Source organism: Malus domestica, chromosome 07, assembly GCF_042453785.1.
Source record: "Malus domestica chromosome 07, GDT2T_hap1".
Lineage (NCBI taxonomy): Eukaryota > Viridiplantae > Streptophyta > Magnoliopsida > Rosales > Rosaceae > Malus > Malus domestica.
Window position 1 is genome coordinate 2,132,749 of NC_091667.1, and position 20,113 is coordinate 2,152,861.

Here is a 20,113-nt window from a genome sequence, read left to right on the forward strand (position 1 = left end):
TCCGAGCCGTATCCAGAGTAGATTTTGGGGTTGCTTGGGTCTAAGAATATTCGGTTACTCTAGCGCATTGACGATTAATAGACGTAATTCTTTTTACCGTTGTTTGTGTATAAGTATGCGACTTATATGGTATAACGTGACAAAGGTTGTTTCTCTTCCAATACATCAACATATATTAAAAAGAAATATTTAAAGAGGGCTGGAACCCAGTCGAAGCTGGGGGGCTAGGCCCTCACGCCCATAATATTTTACTTGAAAAAAAGATATAAATGGGGGACATAGTACCTAAACCCCGACGATCAAAAGCAAAATTGTATACAACCACTCCAAGTAGTCGCATCACATGTTGAATTCAAAAGGTTGACGCCTCATATAATTGAAAAGAAGGAAATTAAAGAGAAACTAAAAAAAATAAAAAATATTGAAGTTGGTGGGTGGGAAAGCAAAAGTGCCGACAACGAAATCTTTGATCCACACGGTATGTTATCTGAAAAGAAAAATAAAATGCTGATGATGATGAATGAAGAATTGAAATTAAGAAATGAGATTGGCATATATTTCGTAGTTTATATTGAATTAGGCTAGTGTGAATTGAAACAAGTTAGAAAACGCACCTTAATAATTGTGAATGTCAATGTGTGGGATGTGAGCAATCTTAGGCCAGTCCTCACCTGTTTCTTTCTTGCATCTTTCGCTTAACATGGGGCATTTCTCAATCACCAATGTATTTAAACAGGGGAGTCCACGAATCCCTTCTGGCAGTGATGCCAAATTAGAGCAATCCTTAATTGTAAGCTTCTGAAGTGACGTCAGATTGCTTATTTCTTCTGGCAGTGATCCCAAATCCTCAATTTCTTGGAGCCACATAAATGTTAATTTGGAGAGATGAGGGGAAGAAGAAGCGGCAGAAACATCAACACCAACATCATGTGGAATATCAGATGCTCCTCTAACAAACAAGGATTCAACAACCTTCCAGCTGCTCCCCTTGAGAAGTATTCTCTCCACATTTGGATACAGAGGCATGGAAGTTAGATTAGGACAATTCCGGATGGTCAATGCAGAAAGAGAGGGAAAAGAAGGCAACGACAGTATTTCCGTTGATGAAGAAGAAGAAGCAGTGTTATGAGTGTGGGCCCTCCACCATCCCTTCAGAACAGGGCAATCTGCTATGTAGAGCTCCTCCAGGGAGGGAAAGAATGAGATCCTCATCATCTCATCACTCATACTATTACTGCTCTCTTTCTCTGATAGTAATATGTACTCCAACTTCTCCAACCCTTCAAGTTCCAGTTTCTTAAGGGAAGGCAAATGATCCAAGGGTGGAAGATGTTGGCATATGTTACAACTCTGCAATTCGAGATTAACAATATTAATGAGAGAAGAAAACCAACTCGCAAACCTCACACCACCATAATACGACACGGTCAACTGCTTTAGATTAGAATGGGGTTGCAATACTTCCATTGACTTTATAATATCCTCCTCATCAACTGCCTTTACATCTTCTATCTCTTTCCACCTTAAATCCAAGGAATGGAGATGCTGTTTGTCCTTGAGAGGTGTACCAACATTTGATTCTGACACCACATCTTTCTCGTGACTCAAATTTTCAATTTCCAAGTCTCCCCTTAATTCCTTAAGGCTTCCCAGCTCAGCAAGACCAGCACTACCGCCCCTCTCCAAACAATTGCTTTCGCTCAAAACAAATCTATTCAATGTACGAACACCATTCAATTCACCAATTCCACGTGGCATTGCACTCAAAATCTCACACTTATCCAAGATGAGATGCCTTAAGTTGATCATTTTTTTAATGTCTCTAGGCAATTCCACAAGATTCCAACACCCTGTGAGATCTAGTGTTTCCAAATTCGAAAGTCCAACTATCCAATCTGGAAGTCTCTCCATGTGATTCCTACTAAGATCAAGATATCTCAAATGTTTCATTTTTCTAAGACAATTAGGTAATGTTGTAATTTCTAATTCATTGAAACTTAACATCCGTAATGACTTAAAATTTGAAACAATTGTAGTACAAAGTGCATTACATGGGGAACTTAGGTAACCATCCCAAAAATCTTGCTGAAGAAAAAGAAAAGTTCGTATCCTGTTTGCCTTTAGCAAGGACGTTGGCACTTCCCATTTCGACAAATTAATCTCATAATTGAAAGATACGTGAAGAAGCTTTTCATGAAAGTTCTTTTGGTTCAGATCAACTACGGCGCTTCCAACCCCTGACACAAATATTGCAAGTTCATTCATGAGATCGTGCATTTTACAACTTTCTATTATACCAAACTCATCTTTTTCTTCTTCTTGAAAAAACAATCTCCACAACAACTCCCTGTAATATTCATACGCAACATCCTCCAAACCCTTGTTTTCATCGGATGACTTAATGAACCCTTGCGCCACCCAAAGTCTAATCAATCTCTGTACAGAGATCTTATAATCAGGTGGGAACAAGCTACAATAAGCAAAACAATGCTTTAGATGTGATGGGAGCACATCATAACTTAGTTTAAGTGTTGGTAAAATATCATTTTCTTTCTGACTTATTTTTGAAAGTTTATTTTCTTTGAAATTCAACCATTCTGTTTCGTTATGCTTGGTGCGCAGCATCCCACCTATCGTCCTTATAGCAAGTGGAACTCCTTGACATTTTTTTGCAACCTCCTCCCCAACCGCCTTAATTGTTGGATTATGTGGCTCTTTTCCTTCTTTAAAAGCCATTTTCCTAAATAAAGACCAACTTTGCTCTTCATTCAAACCCCTTTAAGGTGTATGATTTAGCTGTGTCTGATGTTGTTGCAACGGTTTCACTACGAGTGGTAATCAGTATTCTACTACCTTCTCCACCACCCATTAACAAGTCCTTCAAGCTAAGCCACTTCTCTCGATCCTCATTCCACACGTCATCCAACACAAGTAGGTACTTCTTCCCATCTACTTTTTTTCTAAGATCATTTTGCAATTGCTCTATCCCATTATGCTTGGATTGAAGGATTTTCTTAACAACTATATCCAACTCAAATACATTAGAGACACATGTCCATATTTTCAACTCAAAATGATTTTGAATCACCTCATCGTTGAATATGAGTTGGGCAAGTGCAGTTTTCCCCAATCCTCCAATTCCAACCATGGAAATGGTTGACACATTCTCAGTTGAGATGGGATCCAACAAAAGCTGGATAATTGTCTTAGTATCTTCATCTCTCCCTATAATATTTTCCTTAGGTACAAATGAGTGTGTGACCCTCTCTCTCTTTACAAATCGTGTATCTTCATGATTTACTTCTAAGTGAAAGATTCTACGAGATGCAACCTCACTAAGCCTCCTGTTAATATCTTTTATCTTATGACCCATCTTTAGCCCAAAAACAAGTTGATTTGAGCTAGAAAAGAAAAGGCGCACCTGTAAGAATTTGAATAGACATAATCATTATTGCGAAAGAACTGTATTAATTAAGTTAATAGAGTTTTGTAACGTTAAGTTATATGTAACATTCAAAATAATAACATAGACAACTTATTGCAGTTAATTGAGAGACCTATTGTATTCCTAATAGGTGGATATCTATAGGCTAATGTGACTATGAAAAGGTTCTATGAGATGCAACCTCACCAAACCTCTTGTTAATATCATCTTAAGACCCATCTTTTAGCCCAAAAGCAAGTTGATTTGAGCGAGAGAAAGAAGAGGCATACCTTTTTTGACAGCTTTGTATTTTCAGGCACCATTTTTCTCTGTTGATTTTTAGTATTAAACTCATCCAACACGTCATCGGCTTCATAAATTGCGTCTTCTACGCTTTGGAGCCACAGTTTGACTTCATTGTTGGCTTGCTTTTGCTCAGCGTCAAGAAGAATAGCTTGGAATCCAGCAACTGTCTCCTTGAGCTTCTGGAACTCATCTTGGACACCCCAAATCAATCCGATCTCTTGGAAAGCTAGGGAGCCTAGCCTCTCAATGATCCCTCCTGCAACGTTGAAGAGAACTCCTTCCGCCATTTCTTAGATTCAAGACAAGAAAAAACACAATGAAGCGAATTAAAGTAGAAACTTATAACTGAGAATATGGTTTTGCGTAGTACAAGATGGCTCGTCCCTGCTCGTCTTTATATGGCCCATTCATCCATCCACCCACCCATACGTCATTCCATGAATAAATTAAAACAAAGACTTGTCACCAATTCACTAATGCCGGCCTGGTCCTTAACCTTTAGTTGTATTTTTTAAACCCATCTGCAATTTTATCAGTTCGTGAAACACTATTATAAATGGACCAAAACCAAATACACGCCACCTCCAATATACATTGAATTAATTGCACTTTCATCCAAGTACCCATACACCACTCCATACATAAAATAAAAACAAAGACTTGTCACAATATCACTAATGCCAGCTTGGTACTTAACGTTATGTTGTATTTTTAAAATCCATTTGTAATTTTATCGGTCCATGAAACATTAATATAAATTGATCAAATTAAAAAACACACCACCACCACCAATATATCATGAACTAATTGCGCTTTCATCCAACAACTCATGCATCATTCCATAAATAAAATAAATATATTAATAAGGATGAGAAGCTGGAATAACAATAAACAACACAACGAACACGTATGATTGAAAGTTTACTTTCTAAACACATTTGCAATTTCATCGGTCTCCAACATGACCAATACTAGTTTATTCATCCACCCTAATGTAAATATAGATTTTATATAGCTAGACGAGAAATGCTAAGAGGACTCTCTTAAAAATGGCACACTTATAAGTTCATAACTCTATATCATCTCATATTTTTTGCATAATACTATATAATGTTGACGCAATTTCATTGGGCTCCAATACCAAATTTATTCATCCATCATTTTTATATAAAAGCATAAAGCAAATGCACTAATGTCATACTATAATTTTTTTTTAACAAACGATATTATATACATTAGGGGAAAAAAAAGTTGGGTTTAGCCTCACAATAAGCTAGTAATAATGTAATTCACATTCCCCTACGGTGAAAATCAAACTTAAAACTTTTCACTTACAAATGAAAATAAATATCAATAAAAGTAGTACAAGTGACAATATACCATTATATATATAAGCTGAAAGCAACTGCATTCAAAATTGAAAGAGAAAGAGCCAATTGCATAGTGGTGGGTCAACCAACGACATTAAAATTTGAAAATATGAAGAAAAAAAACCACCCGTCAAAATTCTCATCTCATCAAACCAAATTGCAACCGTTGGTTCCCTTTCCATTTCTTTCTCACTACTTTTGTATTCCCAAGCAGCGTGGCCACCCCATAAATCTAGGAGGATCTTTTTTGTCGTATATTGTGTATTCAATTTTCGTTAGATATTATTTATGTTCTTCTATGTTGATGGATTCTACATTGGGGAGCTGCCAAGAATTAATTGATGAATTTAAATTGGTTTCCAAAATCAACACTAAAAGTAAAAAAGGATGCTGAGATATTATTATTATTATTATTATAGATTGGTTTCTAGAATTTCAGTTTTTTTTTTTTTTTTTTTCAAATGAGATGTTATGAAATTAGCCTGAGGGCCAACATCCAAATGGAAGCAAGTACTCTGAAGGGCTCTCCATTTTTAATGTCCTTTTAAAAAGACATTAACATAGGTGTTCACACGTTACTGCGAGTTTTAAAAGCGTATAAAACATGCAAAGAGTATTATGTATAACCATATTAGGCATGTATGAATATAGGTTGAATTTGTAAATTTTGAAGAATATCTTTATATACAGAAGAAGAAAATGTACCCTCTTATAAATTCTGAAAATATACTAAAAGAAGAAAGAAAAAAATATGAAGGCAAAATTGCGTCATAACGATGTATAATGTACATTGATTTTGAAGTGGATTGCATACAATTGTTTAATTTTCTTAAATTCTTTAAAGCATATTTAACCGATAAATAGATTCTTCACAAAAATAATACAATTACATTTAGTGCCTAGTAATTTTCATAAAATGTCTATTCACATTTGCTCACAACTTGAGTGATGTCTAAAACAAATGATAGATGAGGGTTATAGGTTATGACATTCACATTCACATTTGCTCACAACTTAAGGGTTATAGGTACATTAACGAGACTCACACAATAAAATAATTAACAAATTTGACATATGAAAATTCATATGTCAATCCACATAAGATTGACATATCGATTGGAGTTTACTTCTACCTTTAAATTTGATTACATGACATTTCACTTAGGATTTGTCATCTTCTTAGCAGATGTTTTAAGTGTAAAAGATTAAAAAATGTCAAATGCGTTTAGGTATTTTTTCCTTCGAGATACAAATAATTATGATTAGCAAAAGAATGAAAATGTCCCTAATGGACTGCAATTCAGATACAATTTGATTTGAAGCACTCAAGCAATTCAAAAAACGCTTGAAAGATGAAATTCAAACACTGATTTAATCTGCAACTCATTCACATGAGTCAAAGTATTTCGGGACTGGATTTTGGGCTTTGGGCTTTTGGGCTGAAATTTGAGAGTTTTGTGCTGTGGGTTAAAATTTGGGCTTTTGTACTAAATTTTTGTCACCCAATTTCATATCAATTGAAATTAAGTTTTTTACCTCATACCATCTAAGTTTCGAAGTTCCAAACTACTTAATTTCATACTCCTATTTCTAATATAGTTTACTATCAAACTACTTAAATTCAACACTTATGCATGCAACGCAACGCAACTAAAATATATATATATATATATGTCGGTTCGTTTTGAGATTCCCAAACCATTGAATACGTAATCCTAATTCCAGTACCCAAACATTCGAGATCGATTCAGTATAGAGTCTCGAAAATTTCGGTATTATCGATTTGAGAATTTTTCGGTATTGGATCGGGATTTTTTTTTTGTTTGGTTTCGAATTTTCGGTAAAAATTCCAGTGAAAAAAAATAAAATAAAATAAAAAATGGGACTTTTCAGCATATGGTATATGCCAAAAGGACAGTTTATACAAATAGGACAGCCCCACGAGACATTTTTCTTTTATAGCCCCTTGTTCAATGGAGTCTCAACGCGTTGGCTCCCCATGTTCCTTCCAATAATGGTTCAACTCTTTCATTCAACCTTGATCATCACCACCACCATATCACTCTTGCAGAGTTGTAGTAGTTGTAGGAAATTTTAGCTTGAGCTCATTTGGCCGATTCCTCGAGTCCGAATCTCCGAGGAGAGTATCCGGAAAATGTATGAGCCAGTTAAACATAGTATTCCTCTATTCATATGTATGGAAGGCCTCATTTGTACATGATAGACCTCGCGTACATGTTTCGAGAGAAAGGTTATAAACATGTAAAACCTTGTCCGAACTATTACCCATGCCCTTATAATATCGTACCATTGGAGAAAACGGGGCTCCAATCATGGTTTACCTTGCAAACCGGCGGGGGACTCGAGGCGTGGGAACGACTACATCTCGACCAGATTTCATCAAAGCGAGGCGATCCTTGATTGTGTTGTCAAACAATCTGTTGTCTGGATTCTCTGCATAGCAGACAAAGTAACTACCTACACAAGCATGTGGTAGTGCCATGGCTATCCTCGTCTGGAAAAAGCATCAAATTAATAGAAATTTGTTAGGTTAAGGTGTTAATTAGGTATTTAAATAACTAATAAGCAACAAAGATTAGAGAATTAACAAGTTGATCACATCGTTCATATGCATAAAATGAATAATAGAGTATGAAAAGTGACCAACCATAAGGTATCCAATGAGGAATGTAAGGAGGGAAATGGTGGCTGTGAAACCTTGGTGCACTCTAGCAGTCCAAGCCGCCACAATTATGACACAGATAGAGCCGCTGCAGACGCCGGTTAGGAAGCAGATTGAGCTGGTAATGTCGGAATCAACAATTGGTTCCATTTCTTGCCGTTCAAAGAGCTCCCAGGTGTCTTGTGATGCCCTCACAAAACCTTTCCCATACACTGCTATCTGCAGCAATTGGTCATATTGTGTTGTTGAAATATTGATCAGCTGGCAAAACTAGTATACTTTGCTGTGCAAAATAAGGACTCGTTTGGAAGTATTTTTAAAATGACTGAAAGAGCTTTTGGCAATGGTTTTTGGTACCAATCTTTAGCAAAAATGGAAGTGAATCTTGGAAAAGCACTTGAATTGCTTTTTGCAAGAAGCACTTGGTTGGTATGCAAACAGAATCACAAAGTCAATTGACAATGGCTTATAAATGTACCTGTATGAAGGCCCAGCCGTTGCCATATCTGAAGATGCACTCCATGACTTTGAGACAGCAATGTGCACAAGAAAACATGAACTCATCTTCTCCCTTGAGTAAATTTAAAGCCCGAGCAACAATTCTCAGTGCTTCAATTGAAGGTACAAAGAGTGAACCCAAACAAGCACTTCCAAGATTTTTACTCAAGGCTCTCTGGAAGCAAAATTGAGTATTAGATTGCATTCCTCTGAGATAATAAAGAGAAATTACCCTACTGACGGTCATATTTGCAACGTTCCTCATTACTTCAGCTATCCAAGCTAAGCTCAAGACCAACAAAATTATGATCAGTGGAGGAAAGTAGAAATTCAAGGCTCCTATCACAGCTAGAATCAACAGGGACATCCACAGAAATCCGACCCCAAGCATCCAATAAGTGGGTTGATTCAAATCGGGGAACTTTGATACGGGTTCGAGCGATTTGATCAATATCTTGCTACAAAATCCTATCCGCTGTGTGATCCAACAAGCGTATAAGCCATTGCCTATCGCAAATGCAATAAAGCAGACTGCAACGCCATCGGTGGGAGGCTTTTGGAAGCAAATTAGCAGAATTCCGGCAGATAGAGACATGACAAAAGTGGTCCATAGTATGAAATGAATAAAAAACTTAGGCCATAGCCTGACTGCCTTTTGCCATGCAAATGCAAGAACAATGCTTAAAAGAGATGCAGCTTCGACTTGTGGTAGAAAAAACTTCAACACTCGTTTCTCGGCTCTTTTAACCTTGTTGTCTGATGCTTCTATCAGCCCTTGAACTCCCTTGAACAGAAGGAAACCGACTAGCCCAATGGCTGCAACCATGTGCAGAAGAAACAGAAACAGAGACATCTTGTTGGTGTATTTTCTTGAATTCAGTGTTGTAAAAGATGGCTGGTCAAAAAATTGAGACAAAACCCATTAAAATATCAGATTGATAACTCAAAAATTCTCCCCAAAAAATTCATGCTCTACCAGATAAATGGCTGCCAAACTGATTAAAAATATTTAGGACCACAAGTTCTACAATTAATCTTTTTATGTCAGTGGGATCGGCTATATGAACCCTATAACGTCATTGTGCTCAGTTTTGCACCAAGTCTCAATCTCAATAAACAAGTCCCAGAAAAATGGCTTGTATCATTTCCTTTCCAAACTCATCAAAAGATATTTAGGATAAAATAACTTATTTCTCAAATTTTCAAGAATAAAAATGAGATATCTTTGTCTAATCTTTCGTAAACATCACTTAACTGACAAAACCTTATATCACTAAATGGATCGGCAATATGAACCTAGATTGCCACTGCACTCTGTTTTGCGTCAAGTCTCAATCTCAATAAACAAGTCCCAGAAAAATGATCTGTATCATTTCCTTTCTACACTAATCAAGGATATTTAGGAAACAAACATAAAAATCTCAAATTTTCAAGAATAAAAATGAGATATCTTTGTTTAATCTTTCTTAAGCATCACTTAATTAACTTGAAAATCACTCAAATTGCTTTAAAATTACAACTGAAGAAAGTTGGTATCCTAAGTCGTTTAAAAACTTTAATTTTGTTTTGATGAGAAAGATTAAAATAAAATATAAAAAAAGAAAGAAAAAGAAAACTTACTTGTGGGGTTGGTGTAGAACGAGGCTGAGAATGCTGGGGAGTGTTGGTGTGAGAGGCGAACTGAGGAGGGGAAGGAGTAGCAGTAGCACCACCATGACCACCACCAAAGCCTCTGATATTAGAGAACCGAGCCGGCGGCGGCGGCGGAGTTGCAGCTCTGGTTTTGCTATTTATTACAATTCTCAAAGGGTTTGTTGGATTCAGCCTCTGCAGCATTGACATATGAACATCTCCTTCACTCTCATTCTGATTGATATTATTATTTCCATGATTAGTATTAATATTAATGTTTCTCTCAGCTGCCACCGCCTGTTCTTCAAAACCCACCTCCCCTTCCTCAACATCTCTCACATCCTCCTCCTCCTCCTTCCTCCCATAGTCCTCTCTCTCCTCAAGCTGCTCTCTTTCTCTCTCCTCCACCTACATGCCACAGCAAAGTGGACCTTTTGGCATTAACTGAAATGTACACAGAGCTAATAAAAAACAAAAAAAATTTAAACAGCAAAAAAGAAATGAGAAAGATGGGTTGCTTTACAGGCTCTGCGGCACCCATGCCGGCGGTATGACGTGACACCGGTGTCAGCGGCGGTGGTGTTGTCTGGAATGTTTCGTGTTTTGTACGTATTTGTGTAATTATCTCTCCGAAGTCTATCTATCTATCCATGGTTGTGGTGGTGCTGTTACTGGTGCCGGTGGATGCTGACTCTTCTCTCCTATTTTTCACAAACGTAAATACTGACCTCAGAGGATCTGACTGTGTGGGACCCGCCCGGTCATAGCACAGGTATGGCTAACGTGCTCCAGTGGCGCGTGTGTGACTTTGACCAATGAGAGAGGGCCTGGTGGGTTCATGTCAGATTGAGGATGAAGCACGTTTAAAATAGAGTTTTTCTGCGGTTGGTGTCTGGGAGTGAATTGTCAAGAAAAAGCAGCCTCTACTGGTAAATGACCAATGTTTTCATTAAAAATACGTTTGAATATATAATAAAAAAATTAAGGATTCGTTTGGATGTTCTTTTAAAATGACTGAAAGCGTTTTTAGAGAAAATATTTTTTTATTCCAAAAGCCCTTAAAGTGCTTTATGCAAGAAGCACTTTCCAAAATATACTTGCATTTTTACTAAGAATTAGTTCTAAAAATATTTTCAATAAAAGAGCTTTCAGTCATTTTAAAAGAACATCCGAACGAGTTCTAAATGTTTTTTGAAAAAAAAATATGCAATATGCGCTTTTTAAAAAAAGTGCTTATGGAACACTGGTAACTTCTATGTGGAAGATAGTTACAAACACGGAAATTTTTCATTACTATTTATCAATCAATGAATGATAAATAGTATGCAATATGTGCTTTCAGTCAAAACTATTTATCAATCAATGAATGATAAATAGTACGCAAAATGTGCTTTCAGTCACAAACACGGAAATTTGTTCCATACTATTTATCAATCAATGAATGATAAATAGTATGTAATATTTTCAACAAAAGTGCTTTTAGTCATTTTAAAAGCACATCTAAACGAGCTATAAGTGTTTTTTGAAAAAAGTATGCAATATGTGTTTTTTTTTTAAAGTGCTTATGGAACACTGGTAACTTCTATGTGGAAGATAGTTACAAACACGGAAATTTGTTCAATACTATGTATCAATCAATGAATGATATGGGAAGAAATTACATACATTAATAACGAAATATTTCTAACAAAAAATATGAAAAATTAAATTTAATAATAAAACACTCGTAACATTAAATGTTGTGCAACATTAACCTTATAAACGTTTTTAGTTGTAAAAACAATTTTGGCCCGTACAAACACAATTGTTTCAAATTGGATATATCTATCTATTCTATTAAGAGCACCCTCATTGTCAACTTTTTTTCCTCTTTTTTTTTCAATTTTGCCCTCACTTTTTGATACACAATACTTATATAAGAAGGGCAAAATAGTAATTTTGTATCTTTTGAGAAAATGACAACCATATCCTCATTTTTCTTATGGGAGATTATATTCACACACTCCAAATTACTTCTTTCATACCCTTTTAATTTTTTAATAATTTTTTATCAAGTGTTAGTGGTGTGTAGAAAATATTAAAAAATTAAAAAGGTGTGGAAAAAGTAATTTGGGGTGTGTGAATATAATCTATCTTTCTTATTTTACCCTCACTTTAGATACATAATATTTACATAAAGAGGGCAAAATGGTAATTATGTAATATTAAGAAAAATATGCCCTTATTAAAAGATTCCATACTCTTTTTAAAAAATGTAAAAACTAATTACACTCCTTAATAAAAAAAACAAAAAAGAAAATGAAATTGTTTACACACAAAGTGTGTGCTCATCTTCTAGTACTTATAAATGAAATGAACATTAACTTATTCTGAAATATAAAACTATTTATTGACCTAAATTAAATTTATTACCATTTCTAAGGTAAATGATAAACTCACATTTTTGTTCCCCTTACACAGCCACTACAAGCCCATGTTTAATCTTGTTCTTTATTTTCGTTTAATTTATTCAACTTGTTGGCTAAAAATAAAAATTAGTATTTGAGACAGTAGAGAGGGTGTGTGAAGATATGCTGTTTATTTTCAAACAACCCTCAATGCATAGAGAAACTTTCTTGAAACACCACCGATAATATAGATAAGTGTCATCAGTTGTATGAGAAAATTCATTTTCATCTTCAAATGAGTTGTCAAATTTTAAACATAAAATTCAAATTCTGCAGATTATGTGGCACTTTGACATTTTTAAAGTTGTATTCTCCACTCTATATGTCAAATTAAACTATTATTTTATTATATTATTTTATTTTCAAAATTTCTGATTTATATTTTAAAAGTTACATTTATAATAACTCATGATAAAAAATGATAAAAAATGAAAACTAATGAAAATGACTTGAAAACTTTGAGTTTTAATGATAAGGACAAAATAAAGGGTAAAGTGAATAGTATAAGGATTGACTTTTTAATGTAAAAATGTAATTTTTCATTAAAGTGAACAGTACCTCGAGCTTTTCGTTAAAACTTTCTAATAAAAATTCTTAACAAGATATGTGTGCTGAAGCTGCAAATACGAAGAAGCTACAGGATGCGTGTTGCCGGCTTGTCAATCAAATACGAAGAAGCTGCAATGTATGTTGAAGCTGCAATTCGAGACATCTGCAAACTCATTGGCCATTTAAATTAATATAAATTCAGTCTAAATAAAAGCAGACATGAAACATCATAAACCCATTAATTAATCAATAAAATGCATTAAATAATTAATTAAAAAAATTTGAAGCTGCTGTTAATTTTGGCAGCAAGGGTGACATATGTCAATCTATGTCATGCCACATCAGATTTAAATTTTTGGTTAGAAAATATTGTTGCTGTCTTGTTTGAATGTTAGTGCTAAGTTAGACATTTTGACATCTCTTTTAAAAATAGTTGAAGGGTTTAGACTAACGGAAGTTTGGATTTTATGGTTGCGGAATTATTGGACAGATGAGATGAAATTATAAAAATGAGTAATGGTGGCATAAGAAGCAAAGCATTGACTTTTGTGTGAGTAAAGGAGAAAGAGGCGTATGCAAAAAGAAAACAAAAACCCACCTTTTCGTATGCTTGTATTAATGTTGCATGAAATTCCATAAATTGCTTGCGTTTACCAATTGGGAACAAACAAGCAAGCAAAGTATAAACTTAGTCCTCAAATTAATATAGTTGTGTTCAACATTAAAAAAAAAATGAAACCGCTTAAGTGGTGTTCACTCATTGGTCGCTCAAGTGTGTTAACACGAGGTTTATTTATATTTTGGTCAAATTGGATTAATTATTTCTATGGTCATGTGGTACTTGCATGATGACCTATATGGTAAAAAAAGAAAATTAAGATTTAACTCTTATAGTGAAAGACGGTTATGAATTTTAACTCAAAAATGTGATTTCTATTAAAAGTCTGTTAAGAGTAGGGGTAATATTGTATTTTCGGCCCCAATTAGCATAAAAAACAAAAACAAAAAACAAATAAAAATCATACTATTTAATTTTACAAGAATAGAAAGAGAAAAAAAAGCACCAATTGAGAGCTCACGAGTCACAACCGCCATAACCTCCTCATTCACGCCCAAATTCCCCATATCCCAAAATTCTCAATCTTCTTATCGCTTTGATTAGTGATAGTTCAAGGGATGGTTTATTGGTCTTTAATCTTAAAATTGTGGTTAGCTCGCCGGTTCGGATCTAAAGCAACGAGACACATGAAAACAAAGAGAGTAGACGAAAATGTTGAGAAAAGCGACGGCAACGGTCAATGGTCGGACCCATCACCAAAGTTCACGTTGTTGATCAATGAAGATGTTGGGGTGTAGACTGTGTAGTTTATCAGTAGGAGCCATATTATTATAACGATAATGTTAGAGAAATTAAATTTATAGACAAAATTTTGAAAATTAAATGACTAAAAGTTAATGATTAGTTTATTATTTAAGCATGATAAACATGTTTATTCATATTGATGACATATTATTTAATTTAAAATTTTTGTCTTTATATTTAGGGAACTTTAACGAAAAACTTTCAGTATTGTTCACTTTAACGAAAAATCATTCTTACACTAAAAAGTCAATTCTGGTACTATATAAAGGAAAACTAATGAAAATGGTTTGAAAACTTTGAGTTTTAACGATAAAGACAAAATAAAGAGCAAAGTGAATAATACCATGATTGACTTTTTAGTGTAAGAATGTGATTTTTTGTTAAAATGAACAGTACCATAAGTTTTTCGTTAAAATTCTTTATATTTAATCTTCCTAACAATACATGTATAATAAAGAAATACTTAAAAGGTGAACTCTTTAATATATTTCATCTTATTAGTCAAGACTAGGGGTGGATTCGGTTTAAATTGGTTCGGTTTTTTGCCAAAACCGAAACTAAACCGAAATTTCGATTCGGTTCATTTTTTTCGGTTCGGTTTCGGTTCGATTTCGGTTTTTTGTTTTTTTTTTCTTTTCAAAAAATGAAAAACATTGAAATTTTAAATTTTAACATATCCAACACAATCATAACATAAGCATTCTAACTAGAATCAAAGACAATGAAAATAAACATTTAAAGTTGAACTAAAATCATCAATCAAGTCTTCCAAAGTCCAAACTAACAACGTCACAACACAAAAATCGTACAAATGACTTAGAAAAGTTAAATTGTATGATGTTGTTCAAAGATCAGGGTTGTTTGCTTGTAACTGCAAGTTGACAACTTGATTAGTAAAAGTAATACGTGGGTGGATTTATTTAGTGTGTGTTGAATTCTTTTCCATCACAAATTACCCAAGTAATCTACCCGAAATAAATGTTTATGGATTATGTTACATGTTATATGAGAGTAGATTTGGAAAAGAAAGTTGAGGCAGAAGTAGACAGTGCTATGGAGATGGATGTAGGTACTTCAGGAGGAGGTTTGGTTCCGGAACCTTATATGAGGAGAAATAATATGTTAGGGTTTAGAGTTTTTATAGGCTTTTTTTTTAATATTTTGAGCTTAAAGTTTGGCAACACATTGGGTTTAGCACATTTTAACTTACAAATTGGGTTTAGAAAATAATACCAAAACAAATAATTAAATAAAAAATTAATTTAATTAATTCGGTTTGGTTCGGTTTCTAAATCACTAAAACCGAACCGAACCAAAAGAATTCAGTTCGGTTCAATTTTTTCAATTCAGTTTGGTTTTTTCGTTCGGTTCGATTTTTTCGGTTTCGGTTCGGTTTGGTTTTCGGTTTTTTTCGGTTTTCGATTTTTTGAACCCACCCCTAGTCAAGACTCAAAGTATTATTGTTCTTTACTACGCGCATCACTGAATTTTCGATGCTAGTCCAAGTCGTGTAAAATCTCCATAGTTCCATATGCTTACCCTTTTGACCTGTAACAAAGTTGAAGTTGAAAAGTAAAAATTGAGAAAAGTCAAAGCGAAATTGGAGAACTACATGCACCAGAAACTCCACGTGGATGTGACAGACCATCTGGCGGGCCCCACCTTCGGGTGAGAAGATGTAAAGGTGTTGAGATTAGTGGGCCTGGCCCATCAGATGGATGACTCAGATACACCTCAACTTCGTTTTATGCGTCTGCATCACAGTCCCGTCCTTTTGTATTAAAGGACGGAAAATTATTGTATTACAAAGTAGAAATAGACAGCATCAATTTTTATTTTTTTTATTGAACAATATTATCTTCGTTGAAGGAAAGGAATAAGTTTAACTTCACAATGAATTAACAATAATATAATTAAATTCGTATTTGATGAGAATCGAACTTAAGACTTCTCACTTACAAATGAAGAGAAATATCACTAGACCATAGTACTAAATGACAAAGAGCACCAATATTAGAACTAAACGGTTTTTTATTTATAAGTAAAAGATCTCATATTCAACTTACATGAATGACAATAACGTATTATAATTGTGTGATGTTTAATACCTAGTTTGTGACTAGCCTGTTGTGTGGTCTAGCCCAGATATCCCTCCACTAGAATAGAATATCCCTTTAAAGTAGAATATCGTTGTATTTAAAATTAAAAAAATCAAAAAGTGAAAGATTCATGGTTCGACTCAAATTAATGACGTTTTCAATAAATTATAATCTTTTTGTGGCTTAGCTCAATCTCCCTCCCCCTCCTAGAGTCCTAGGGTATAAAACCCGTTTAATTTCACCATAATATTGTAGCGACATTGGTAGTGCTATGATGAAATCATACTTAATTTCACCATAATATAGTAGCAACATTGGTAGTGCTATGTGTAAGAACTTGTAAACAAACAAACACCAAGACCAAAGCATGAACCACAAACAAAAGGAAACCAACCCAGTTATGTGCACATAAATAACCAGAAAGGAAAACATACCTGCAGCTGCACCAAAACCCGTAGCCATTGCAGCAAACTTTCAGTGATCCTTCTCTTCTCTTGCAGATTGTCAAGAGCTCGACTCACAGATAGGTTATGGTCCAATATGAGCGTTAGTTCTGTGAGAAGAAAGGTCACTATATATATACATATAGACTTCACCAAAATAGATCAGGATTTCCTATCAAAATCCTCATCGGAAACAAACACTTGTTTCCTAATGCTAACCAAAATCCTTTTCAGTCAAGGATCAACATTCCTTTCATCAATAGGACTTTCTATCCAAATTGAATACCTATAACTGGTCCTAAAACTTCTCTATCTCATACTCATACTCATATTCTTACATTCTCCCACTTGAGTATGAGAACAGTTTCAAGTACTCAGTTTATCCAATCATACTTAGATAGAAGTGATCACTAACAGATAATCATCTCAAATTATTATAAAGGTGATCACATAATTAAGTCATTCACCAACACACAAGTACATAGATACAACCAGCTTACATAAACCAAAACAATGAATTTATAATTGCCTCTGCAACACAAAATACAGATTTAACTTACAAATCACAATGTCCAGTTCATGTTCATAGCAATGTATCTAAGCTCAAAAGTAAACCAAGACGTCTACTCTCACTCATATAGCCACCAAATCTTTTGGATAACAAAAGCTTAACCTCACATACAACTTACCCATGCATTTTAAAATATTGAACTTAAGAATTTTTTCTGTTACATCGCAGAATTAACTCAAAAGTTACAACATACTTAATTTGCACTTTGTAATTATGTGAACCAATATAGCAAAAACCAAACCAATTTGCTCCCACTTATCTAGGCTATACTTAACACAAACAAGTTAAGTATAAGTTAATATCAACTGTATTAACTAACAGTCATTGCAATACACTAAATGTCTTATCAATGTGATCAATTGCCGCAACCAATATGCAAACAAATTCCATGATCACATTCATCCAATTTGTATTTACAACAATGTGATTTTACTTGACCAAAACAAACACATAAATTGATTTGCTCCCACTATATCAAGTTAAGTTTAGTTCCAGCAAATAGCACTAAACTTCTCATTACTTAAACAAATTAAGTAACATAAATAATTACCAATTGCTTCAATAAAACCATAATCTGGTTTTCAAGCATCCAAATGAATTATAATGGCCGGCCTAAATAACCTTATGCTTACATTCGAACATATGATTCTCCCACTTAAGCATAAGCAGAATGTACTGCACAGCCAATAAAGAAACTGGAGATATGAACCAATTGATTCCCGATTCCTTACCAATTGCATAATCTCAGTTTAGTCAAATACACCTAAATCATTATGCAAACAGTCTATGTATCAAAAAATAGTCACAATCCATTCGGAAAAACTTATCTCACATAAACCCAAAATCACCAGTTTCAACAATAATCAAAATCAGAATAGCAAGCACAATATTCTTGCATTCAATTTGATCCTAACTAGTTCAATACCCATCGAGCAAGATCAACTAAATTTTGATAATGTCTGGATATAAAGGCACAAGTCATCTTGATTAAAACAAGATAATCAAGATGATCATCCAATAAAATTTAGTGTACTTATAGATTTAATACATAATATCAAATCTCTTACACTTACAATATATCAAGTGAGATGAGTTTCAGAATACATTCTTGCCAACAAGGTTTCACTAAACAATTTATATCATTTCATGCAGGTACTAACACAAGAGTCTTCACATGTTTTTGGTTATACAGTGCAGATATTGGCATTAACGAACCCAAAAATTTCGAACTACATCATTCACATATATGGCAACACCCCCAAAACCTATTATATATAGTGTAACCAAAATTGGGATATGAATTACACTCATAATTTTAAAAACGTCATTATGGATACTCGTATAATCCAATTTTGCTTTTCTAGAATAATTCAAACCAATCAGACCCACATAAAAGCCACAGGTATTTGGTAGCAACAATAAGTCAAATTCTATTATCATAATTCATAATGGAAAATCATGATGCAAGCTTCCAAGTTTCAAGCAAGTTAATGAGAAATCTTACATCTGCTTGAGACAACAAAATAGCAACAAAACATTATTTTCCACCCAATCCAATTACACAGGCTCTAACTCAAAAATAGAAGAGCAATGTGTACACCAAATATTAGTCTAATGAATCTTTATGCAGAAAGAATGATTCCAGTCATCTCACATAAATCATAAGTTGACATCTATAGGGACTTCGAGTTTAATTGTGCCTTCACAAAATAAACAAGCATACTCGGAATAGCAAAAGCCCTGATTCATTATGCTCCAACTCATCGCACTATAATCACGCATATAGGAGAACAATTAATTATGCATGAAACAGTGAATTGAGTTACCTGAATGCATCATTGGACTCGTATTCGACAACCCGATTGCAATTCCTTTGCTCCAAATCACGAAACAAATTATCCATCAATGCTCGAGACTCATCCATACGGATTGCCATGGTTACAGACACGCCGAACCAAAATCATCGCCAAACCATGAACGTTAATATCTCTTAGACAAACAAAAACTTATTAATGTCGTCATAATCAAGATTTCATCTTTCTTTTATCTTACTAATATTTGGTCAGGCATATTTTATACACATCTTTATTCATATAAAGGATTAAGAAACCACAGCTACCTCAATCTTCAGACATCATAATGAACACAGCGGAAGCAATAATTCTCAAAATTAGAACTATGATGTTTAAGATAAATGTGTTTTGCTAAATCACTTTATTGATCTCCAAAGAAGCAAGCAAGAATAAGTTCACCCTTTCCCACGTGCAGCATAATATAAATTGTTATCATACCAGATTTATACCTGATTCACATAATCTGCAGAAGCAAAGCATATTCATATACGCTAAAACATACACAGGTATTGAAAGAATTAAAAGCAATCATACCTTTTAATCACTGCAGACTTATAGACAACATATGCAACAACAGGCATCAACAGACGTCTCATGCATAATGATCATTTTTCATGGTTGTTTAAGAAAACACAAAACCATCAGTAGAAAATGCAAATCAAAATTTTTCCGCATATATGGAAAAATTCAGCCTTGATTATCAGCTCTAATCAGAAATATCAACACATACCTCCTGCAGATTTCAATTTGGAACAGCGCAATGGAAATAATTATCCAAATTGAAAAAATTAATTTAAGAGTTGAGAGAATCACAAAACCCAGAACATGTTTTGATCAATGAAGTTGCTAATCAAAACCCCAAATTGAGAAAACAA

General features: G+C 34.2%; 1 protein-coding gene and 1 pseudogene across 2 annotated transcripts; both read right to left on the reverse strand.

Annotated features, from left to right (window-relative positions):
- Positions 1-188: 188 nt before the first annotated feature.
- On the reverse strand, positions 189-4,120 carry LOC103438529 (putative disease resistance protein RGA4; annotated as a pseudogene).
- A 2,839-nt stretch (positions 4,121-6,959) lies between these two features.
- On the reverse strand, positions 6,960-10,659 carry LOC103438464 (protein PNS1). 2 transcript variants are annotated; one of them, XM_008377003.4, is made up of 5 exons: positions 10,437-10,659; positions 9,902-10,321; positions 8,262-9,176; positions 7,769-8,002; positions 6,960-7,615 (listed from the first exon to the last, which is right to left on the reverse strand). In XM_008377003.4, the coding sequence occupies exons 1-5, from the start codon at positions 10,452-10,454 to the stop codon at positions 7,439-7,441; spliced, it is 1,764 nt and encodes a 587-aa protein (XP_008375225.2). In that variant the 5' UTR covers positions 10,455-10,659; the 3' UTR covers positions 6,960-7,438. The 2 variants fall into 2 exon arrangements, with proteins under 2 accessions (XP_008375225.2, XP_070680488.1); XM_070824387.1 differs by having other exon boundaries at positions 9,902-10,357; positions 10,437-10,607.
- Positions 10,660-20,113: the final 9,454 nt, after the last annotated feature.